At 37.8% G+C, this 10,252-nt stretch overlaps 1 protein-coding gene across 2 annotated transcripts in view; it reads left to right on the forward strand.

The window, feature by feature from the left end:
* Positions 1 to 9,630, forward strand: part of LOC140738383 (sarcoplasmic/endoplasmic reticulum calcium ATPase 2) — a 100,550-nt gene extending 90,920 nt beyond the window's left edge. Inside the window, exons 19-21 of one of the 2 annotated variants that reach the window (XR_012101368.1) lie at positions 109 to 226; positions 2,070 to 3,729; positions 8,827 to 9,630. Coding sequence is in view for 1 of the 2 variants with exons in the window: in XM_073065618.1 (XP_072921719.1) it covers positions 109 to 226; positions 2,070 to 2,190; positions 8,827 to 8,855 (268 nt within the window). In the remaining variant the exon portion in view is untranslated. The remainder of the gene's footprint in view (positions 1 to 108; positions 227 to 2,069; positions 3,730 to 8,826) is intronic. The other variant, XM_073065618.1, reaches the window with a different exon arrangement.
* Positions 9,631 to 10,252: the final 622 nt, after the last annotated feature.

Below are 10,252 nucleotides of genomic sequence, written 5' to 3' on the forward strand. Positions count from 1 at the left end.
TACATTTAATGATTCAACCGAGTGCAATGGGCACAAAGGATCATTTTAAATAAGTAATCTAAACCAACTTTAGCGATGAGTTAATTTATAATATTGCTTTCTTTTCAGTTTATCAGAGAACCAGTCACTTTTGAAGATGCCTCCTTGGGAAAATGTTTGGTTATTGGGTTCAATCTGCCTGTCGATGTCTCTTCACTTCCTCATTATATATGTGGAGCCTCTACCGGTTAGTCAGATGGCATTATATATTTCACTTTGTGTCCTTTCTTGATTGTATATAAGTGTTCTGTTTTCTGGAAAAGTTCATTCAAGCACTTTATTACTTTGCTCTGAAGTATTTTGCCAGCAAATACTTCTCATACTTGATCATGTAAACCATGTTTCTTTTAAACAATTTGCTTCCTAAGTAGCTACCAGCTATCATCGTGATTGCCAGCGTTTGTTCCCTTGATGCTTAACTGCTTCTTCTGGTGGTCTAATTCCCTCAAATGGTCATCTCATTAATAATAGCTGCTTGATTACTTTTACTCATTGAGCTGCAGCGCGTAATACGCTTTTGAGCCTCGCTGGGCAGCAATCTCCAACCCCCCCCTCATGCCTCCAATTTAACCACGGGACAATTTATAATGTCCAATTCATCTACCAACCGGTACACCTTTGGACTGTGGCTGGAAACTGGAGAAACCCAGAGGAAAACCACGAACGCGGCCACAGGGAAAACATACAAACTCATACAGGCAGCGGCGGGAATTGAACTCCGATCTTCCTATACTGTAAACCCTTGTGCTAACCGCTACGCTACTGTGCCACCCATGTCTGATATCATTTTGCAAGAGAGAAAGAAAAAAAAATCTGATGTGGTTTACTAGAAGTTCCAGTACCAGCCTTGGGGTTTTGCTGGAAAAGCCTCACTCTGTAGTGCATCAAGCCCTTTCATAATCTTATTCTGGTCTCTTTATTTAACCTTCTCGTGAATATTTTGTTTGTTTACTGAGATAACAGCGCAGAATAGGCCCATTCGGCCCTTCGAGCTGTGCTCCACCCCCCGATTTAACCCTAGCTCAACCACAGGACAACTTACAATGATCAATTAACCCACCAACTGGTACATCTTTAGACTGTGGGAGGGAACCCATGCAGTCACGGGGAGAACATACAAACTCCTTACAGGCAGCGGTGGAAAATAAGTAATGATCTAAAACCTAATTCAGAGTTCCTTTTTTTTTTTTGCTTTTAATATCTAGCCATTTAGTCCTTTTGATGTATAAAGCGCAAATCCCATTTCCTTCTCTGCAGTCTCATTTTTAATACATGCGTTGAGATGTGATAGTTGATGATTAAATGGGTGGTTCATCAAATTTGGGCAACCTAACCTTTTCCCTAATCAGGGGAGATTATCTGATAAATGCACATTGTTACTCCAAAGTTTACACCCTTACTGTAGCTTCTGGGCAGGAGAGATGATGGAATCAAGAATTTCAGACTCTTAAGATAGACTGCTAGTAAAGGAGGAAATTCATCATTGCCCAAGATAATGTCAGTTCTTTAACCGCAAAGGTTTAGTCCTTTCCATTGCATCTGACATAGCAGAACAGTTTTCTTCCTGTAAGTCATGATTATAAAGAAAAGCATTTAATTTAACATTTCTCATTCTTATGGTGGTAACTAGTTGGGAGTTATGTTTTTTGCTTGTCAAGCAGCCTTTTATATTTAGTCTTTCTAAACTTTTCTCAAGATGATATATGTAATGACCTTCTGCCCTCCCACAACCAGTCTCCATCCCATTATAAAAAATCCTATCGCTTTTCAAGCCGTTCTTCATAATAGTAACCTTTCGCTTTTAGCTTAATTCTTGGCTTTAGACTTTCACAATTGGAAGAGGAGCATTAAGAGTTAAATGCATAGACCGGTTTTGCAGGTGGCTTTTAGAAATGGCCCAGAAGAGTTTTATTGTAATTGCCTGTGTTTCAGTAATTAGAATGAAAATTAGGCTTTGTTCTTTGGTTCGTTTTACGGGTTATTTCAAGTCTCTGAAGAGAGTAAAACAGTCATTTAATTTCTCATTTCAGCTCATCTTCCAAATTACACCACTAGATGTAACGCAGTGGCTGATGGTTCTGAAAATCTCTCTACCTGTCATTCTGCTGGACGAGACACTCAAATTTATTGCTCGTAACTACCTTGAACCGGGTAAAGAGTATACTCTGCCTAGTGGCAAACAGTGTGATTTCTCAGCATGTACAGAGGGGATTTCCTGGCCTTTTGTACTCATTTCTGTGCCTCTGGTTATCTGGCTTTACAGTACAGACACTAATTTTGCTGAAATGTTCTGGTCTTGACTGAAATAGAGCTGTCGTGGAATAGTTTCGTGGAAAAGACATGGCATTTGATTAACTTCTACCAAAATTTTTATCATTTAAACACCTGATTCCAAGAGTCTGTTTCTGCTGAATTTCATATGAACCCATGTATGGATGAAGTTAATATTTTTTCCGAACTTAATGAAACAGGATTGATTTTTACTCAACTTTAAAAAAAAATTAAAAATTAAACTGTGCATTGACGTGTACAGAGATTAATACTATTTTCTGCAGTGTTTTGGTTTTGTAGATGAAACAGCATGTACAGATGTCTTCTGTTTACTAATTTGTTCATCTTTTGTGTATAAATTAAGAACCAGTGAGACAATGGTTGTGTTTTTATTTGGCTGAAGAAATGGAACAATTATTTCAGAATGTTAAATTGTTTGGGGGAAAAAATTTTAAAAACAATTCCATAGGTTGTCACCTGATGATTATTTCGGTCGGGTTCTATTTTAGACTTTGTGCCTTCTGTCCTTTTTTCGTTTGGTTTTAGTCCAAACTCCTTATTTTCTGCACTCAGAGTACTGCTACCTCAGTCTGCTGTTGGTTTTATTTCCCATAAACATTTGTGTTCTCAGCTCAGTCGCGTCTACAGTCTGCTTGAGGTACGCTGATCCGTTTTTGTGCAGAACACACTGTTTCCCCCAACCCCACACCCCCCCGACATTCCTCCACCCAGCCTCCTATTGCTTTTTTTTTGTTTCTGTTCTTCTCCTAGTAAGTTTAAAGAATATTTATTTAAAGCACTAATTGTATATTGTAATGGTCTTAGCAAATTTCTTTTTTGCCACTTCACCTTGAATGTTAATAAGTCGAGGGTTAATTCAGATGTCAAGAGAGAGAAAAATAAAATAAAATGTTTTGGACTGAGAAAAAAGAATTTCACCATGTTTCTTTTAACCAGGCCGATTCATAGTTGCAATACAGAAACCCCGAATCTTAAATTGTTTTAGGTCTTATTTGTTAGACTCTTAATTTTCACATAAATTTGAACAAGGTTTGGAGAAATACTTTACTCATGTGTATTTGAGAACACTTAAGTAGCTGAAAGCTAATTATGTTTAGATGCTTCAAGCTGGGCACAAACATGCAAACAGCGATATTTTAAAACTAGAAAATGTAGATGCAAGCTTTAAGTAGCACACAACCAAATACTCATTTGACATCATGTATAGAACTAAAAAGTAAATTTTAACATACTATCATCATACTAACTTATTACAGCTGTAATAATCTAAATGTTGGATTATAGTGTTCTAAAGCATGTTTTCTAAAGTGAAATTTAAGTGAGGTGGTTTTTTCATGTGTAACAAAACCTAACAATGGTGTTTTCTTCAACGCCTTCCAAAAAAAACCATCATTTAAAGTGAGTATATTTACATTTTGTAATTGCCTCATTCCAATTCTAGATCTCTATCCTGCGTTTAGTCCAGGATTCTGGTATATTACGTCAATGCATGTGACTTTATGGATCTTTTAAAGCATGTAGAAATTATTTTTAAAATCAGTTCTTTTTGTTGCAAAATTTAATGTATTTAATGCAGTACTTTTCTGGAGAGAAGTGTTTTTTTTTGTTTAGGATTAGAAGTAATTTCTGCTATATGATTATTGCTAGTAAATTGTAAAATTATACATTGTCAATGTATAAATAGCGATTGTATCTGAATCCTGGATCAGACAGCCTACAGCATGTTTGTATGGTAACACTTTGCTTTCAAACACATTAATCCAGATGGAGAAATTGGATGAAAGCAGTTGAGAACTTTCTAACAGCTAAATATCCTGACTTTTTTTGTTTCAAGAAAAAAATGAGTAATTTAAAAAGAGGAAACCTGATTTTACTGCAAGCTGTTTATTTCAACGTTCCACAGTTGAAAAGGGGCAGTCACTTCAGCTGCTTTCAGCATTAAACGGTAACATAGATGGCATGTATCACTAAATAACTCAAAATTATGTTGGGCTATTTTCTCGATAATTGAGGTATGGCCCAGTGTGAATGCAAGGTTCTAAAGGATTGACAGTGGCACCTTGAGATCAGCCCCTCCCTCACTTCTTCTGAAAGCCATCTGCATCATTGACGGTACACCAAATGAACATGAAAGATAAATTCCTTGAGCTAATTTTAAAAGTTGACCTGGACTGTTGGTGATTTAGTGATTTGTGAAGACAGCTTGGGCCGTAGATTGTACTTAATGAAAACAATTCAATGAATCCTGAAACCGTCACTGTAGGAAATCGAAGATAAAAGGCACTATATGCTGGAAATACCCAGTAGTTTGGGCAGTGCTAATGAAAATGTCAGTGACCTGAAATCTTAAATCTATTTAAGAACCAAAAATATTAGCAGGAATGATCAATTACACCTGTATGCTGCCTCCTCCTCCAATGACTAATCAAATCCTGTACTTGCACCTCTCTCTTCATTCCCATGTAGTTTAAATATCTGCCAAAAAGATATATTCTCTTTCTGGAATATGTTAAATGATTCATCTCCAAGGCTGTCTGGGATAGAAAGCCAAAGAATTGCAGCCCTTTGAGTAAAGAAATTCTTCCCTGCGTCTGTATTGATGGCCCACTCTTCTGTGTATTCTAGTATTAATTAGCCCTACCAGGGGAAAACACTTCTCAGCATCCAAACCCGCTTAGAATTTTAATTTATGAATTGAAGTAAAATCATCTTGCATCCTTCTAAAGTCTGATGAACTATTGGGGCAATAGTCATCCCAGGGAGCATTCTAGTGAATCTTCGCTCCATTGCATCTAGTGCAGCTATTGTTAAATAGGGAGACCAAAGCTACCTGCCGTGTTCCAGCTACAGTCTAACCAGGCCTTGTGAAGTTCCACCAAAACTTCCTCGCTTGTATCCTATGCTCTGTCAGCCATTGTCGTTGCTTGTGTTACCTCTATGCTAGCTTTTTGCGTTTCACATACTTGGACCCCATGCTCTTTTTACTCTCAATATTTTGCAATTTCACAATTTTTTAAGTTTGTATGTTAGTCCACATTCTGCACCATCAACCAACTTCCTACCCACTGACTTCAATATATCAGCAGCTCTTTATAAATGTTGTCCTCCTTACAACTTGCTAAACCTACCTTCTGTTTTTGTATTATCACCAAATTTTTCTACTACCCTTAGAGTGTAAATAGTTGAATCCATAGCACAGCTCCTGAGTACCAATCTGAAAATCATCCATTTATCCTACCTGTCTATTTAATGTTGAGTTAGTTTGCCAACATATTATCCCCAACACGTGCTCTTACCTTGTGTGGTTAACCCACTTATGAATCAACCTTTCAAATGTGTTTGGAAATCCAAATACACCACATTCACTGTTTCCTCTCTAGTTATCCCCAAAGAACTCTACCAAATTAGTCAGACAGAATTTCTTTTGTATAAAAGCATGTTGATTGTCTGTTTCCTTGTCTAATGATGTTTAAATATCCTGCTAATATCTCAATAGTGAATTCTAGCACTTCTGCAATTATGGATATACGTTATAGTGCCTGCTTTCTGTCACCTCATCTTGAAAAGTCAGGGGTTGCCTCTCCTCTGGCCCCAGGAATTTTGGTAGATGACAAAATTTGGTTGTTACCAGGAAAGTTGTTGAAGGCAAGGCAGTGGATGTTGTCTACATGGACTTCAGCAAGGCCTTTGACAAGGTCCCATATAGGAGGTTGGTCAAGAAGGTTCAGTCACTTGGCATTCAAGATGAGGTAGTAAACTGGATTAGACATTGGCTTTGTGGGGGAAGCCAGAGAGTGGTAATAGATGGTTGCCTCTCTGACTGGAGGCCTGCGACTAGTGGTGTGCTGCAGAGATTGGTGCTGAGTCCATTGTTGTTTGTCTTCTATATCAGTACTCTGGATGACAATGCGGTAAACTGGATCAGCAAGGTTGTGGGTGACACCAAGATTGGGGGTATAGTCGACAGCGAGGAAGACTATCAAAGCTTGCATCAGGATCTAGACCAGCCAGAAAAATGGCAGATGGAACTTGGTGCAGACAATTGTGAAGTGTGGCACTTTGGAAGGACCAAGCAGGGTCTAACATGGTGGCCGGTAGGGCATTAAGAAATTAAGGATCTGGGAATACAGATACATCATTCCTTGAAGGTGGCATCAGAGGTCATAAAGAGAGCTTTTGGCACATTGGCCATCATAAATCAAAGTATTGAGTACAGGAGTTGGGATGTTATGTTGAAATTGGTTAACAGGTTGGAGACGCCTAATTTGAGGTACTGTGTCCGGTTTTGGTCACCTACCTATAAGAAAGATGTAAATAAGATTGAAAAAGTGCAGAGAAAATTTACAAGGATGTTGTTGGGGCTGAGTTATAGGGAAGGGTTGAATAGATTAGGACTTTTATTCCCTAGAACATAGAAGATTAAAGGGAGGTTTGATAGAGGTATACAAAATTATGAAGGGTATAGATAGGGTAAATGCAGGTTTTTTCTACTGAGGATGGGTGGTACCACAACTAGAGGTCATGGGTTAAGGGGAACAGGAGGGGGAGCTTCTTTGCTCAGAAGATGGTGCAAGTATAGTCCAAGCTGCCGGTGGAAGTGGTGGATCTGGGGTCAATTTTAAGAGAAATTTGGATGGGTATGTGGATGGGAAGGGTATGGAGACCTACAGTCCAGGTGCAGGTTGAAGGAATAGGCAGATTAATGTGTTTGCTGACCTAGATGGGCCTGAGCTGTAGTCTTCTATAACTCTACTGCCATTGGATCCACCATCTCCAGAAGCACTTTATTAAAACTCTAGGTCCTTCAGATATAATGGACTAGTCTGCCTTTCATCCCAATAGTTTGCCTAGAACTACATTTCTAGGGGAAGAGGTTATTTTACATTCTACCCTCCCTGTGACCCCTTCATTATCTGCCATCTTTGGGATGCCTTTAGTGTCTGTACCATTTAAGCAGAACTAAAGTTACACTATCATTTTGCATAATTAATTCCCCAACCTCCTAAGAAACCGATGTTTATTTAGGTGCATTTTTTCCATGTACTCGTGGAAGGTGTTACTGTATTAATTGATCACTTAACTTTTAAACTGCTTTTATACATCCTTTAAATTTTGTTTTCCCCCACCCAAAGGTTCTGCCTGATCAGCTGAGTATTTCCAGCATTGTCTTCCCTCAAAATAAATAAACTGCTTTTAATATTTAAGCATTTTTACCTTTCTGTTAGCTCATTCTTTTTTGCTTTGTATAGGAGTTGGGAGGAGTACAGGGAAAGATGAATAGGGCCCTCTGCTTTCAGTGCAGCTCTCTATTCATTACACCTTTGTTTAATTTAGCTTTGGTCTGTACTAAATATCAGTTTTCAAACACCCTTCAATCTTCCAATGAAAGGCAATATTTCATGCAGCAGGAATTACAGAGAAGCAGCTTTTCACTGAATCCTGCTTTAAGAAATGTTCTAATCTCAAATGGAGAGGATGTTGCAGAAATTTGCTCAGTTCCCATCATTGAGAATGCATGTTGGTTGGGATGCCTCAACTAAATTGACCAGGATATTCTTACTTTTAATCAACATTATGTACTGATTTCACTAGAGTGCTCCAAATGACTAGCGGTGAAGAAATGATCTGCCAGCAGCCCCCCCCCCCACCCCATTTCATTAATATTGGATGTCAGCTAAAAACAAGAAACCCTACTTGTTTTTGAAGTTTGCCTATAAATGTTTTGAGTGAGGGACTTGAGGACAACGGAAGTATATAGAAAAGTACCTGAAGAATCTCCTTGAGTGGCGGTAGGGAGGAATTAAACAGGTTCAAACTTGACGAGAACTTCTATTGTCCAACTCTTGTTTTAGCCCCATTAATGATAAATTCATAGGGTGGAAGGTGAAGAGGTGATCACAACAATAAGCCCAGCAGATGGCATTCAGCACATTGCCTATTTGGCTATATACATTGCAGAGAGGAACAAATTTTTAATAGAAATATGGGGGTGGGGGAAGCATAAGTACAGCTTGATAATTCTGAAAGAAAAAAATCTATGAAAGAACTGAAATAGTGAAATTAGTATAAACTATTACGAATTGGGGGACAAATATTGCATTGCTTTCAACTGGCTATTGGTATTAACAGCACTATTTGCACACGGTGCCTGTATTCTGTCATTCTTTTCTCCCTTATAAGTGTTAATGAAAGTCTGTGTGTGCATGGTTCATTCACTTTCACAGTCCCTTTATAACCTGGTATGTGATGTCTATCTGTAGCACGGTCGCTTTTAAGTGTTTACAAAGCAAAAGTTGCCTGTTGTAAATAATGTGATTCACGTTCCTCAGAATGGCTTGTGTATTATCATCTTCTGTTGGAAATGCTTTCTATCACCGTCGGTAAGCAGTGTCCAGCACTCTGCTTGCTTCCTTTTTCTAGAGCAAGCTTAATTACTCTTAAACAATACATTATTTGAGCATCTGAGCTGATTATTATTTCTCATTTTCTCAACAGCTCCGGAAGATGAAGAGGAGAGCAAGTAATTCCCTTATAACAATTTGCAGAAATCTAAGGTTCTTTTGTTATCGCGTGCATGTGTGTTTTTAAGCACAACTACCAAGACCATTGCATGTATAATGTGCAACGATAGTATGCTATTTGGAGGAAAAGTGTGTTTAAAAAAAAATTTAGGACTTCAGAGAAACTGTACATTTGTGCAATACATCCTCATGAACTTTACAGTACTCCCAGAGAAGAAATGTTCTTTGCTAAAATGACAAGTCACCACCGTGGAGGACCCACATCTGTGTGTAGAATTTTATTGAATTTATAAATTGTACATTATGGAAATGCACGCCTTCTGTTAAGCAACAGAGTCTGTGTGTTAGGTCATCATGACAGTGAAGAACTACTTTATAAAGATGGCTATGTACAAATGCAGATATATTTATGAAAAACTTAGAAAAGATACAAATCATGAATGTTTGAACTGTAAATTACATCCTGTAGGTTGACAATTTCATAACTCAATGTATTTTTTTCTAAGGAAAGTTTTTTTTTCTCTTTGATGTGAGGCAAAATGAGAGAATTCCCTCTTGCACTGTAATTTAACAATTTTAAGTTGTATTGCATTAACAGAACTGTTAGTGCAATCGGAATATTGTGATGCAGATATAACAAGAACCTGTCATTTTCCAGAAAACAGCATGTTTAATGTTGAAAACTGTAAATAAGATCCTATGTTTATTTCAGTGCTGACATTGTAACATGCAACAGACACATTTCGTAAATTCAGGTAAATAAAGTTACTCAACATTACATCCTCTCTGATATTTCCTATTTAAGGGCAAATCAAAAGTGTAGTAATGTCTTCCATTTCTCTTTCACACAAATTTTTTAATGGATTGGGAGGGGGCGTTACAATTTGTGGGTGGAGGAGGAGAAATTCTTAAAGTACAATTGCTTGTCCAGAATTCCAAGATATGATCCATTGCATAAAAGTTGGAATACAGGTGAATAAACATTCCTGAAAGATTATAGCACTTTTTCATTTGGTTCAAATGTTCTGTTTCAGATCAAAGTGCGTTAAGTAAGGGTGTCTCCGTATTTTATTATTGATTAAAAAGCATTCAGTAATTATTTGAAGACTCATTACCCAGGCGTGGACAGAAGCCCATGTAATGCTGGATTTCTGGATAATTCTGGCTGTTTCCACACTTTCCTCTGTAAAGTATTCCCTAGTTCAGTTGTTTCTAGTTCTCTTATCTTATTGAGGCCTCCATCTGGTGCTGTTAAAGAAAATAATGAAACCCAACAGCAACATTCAAATGTGAATCTGCATTTTGGAGAAGCAAGCACAAACTCAAATTCAACTTGATGCACAACTTCCAAGTATGACTAAATGCATTGTGTAGCCAAACATGGCAAGTGAGCATAAAGA

This window comes from Hemitrygon akajei, chromosome 14, assembly GCF_048418815.1.
Source record: "Hemitrygon akajei chromosome 14, sHemAka1.3, whole genome shotgun sequence".
Lineage (NCBI taxonomy): Eukaryota > Metazoa > Chordata > Chondrichthyes > Myliobatiformes > Dasyatidae > Hemitrygon > Hemitrygon akajei.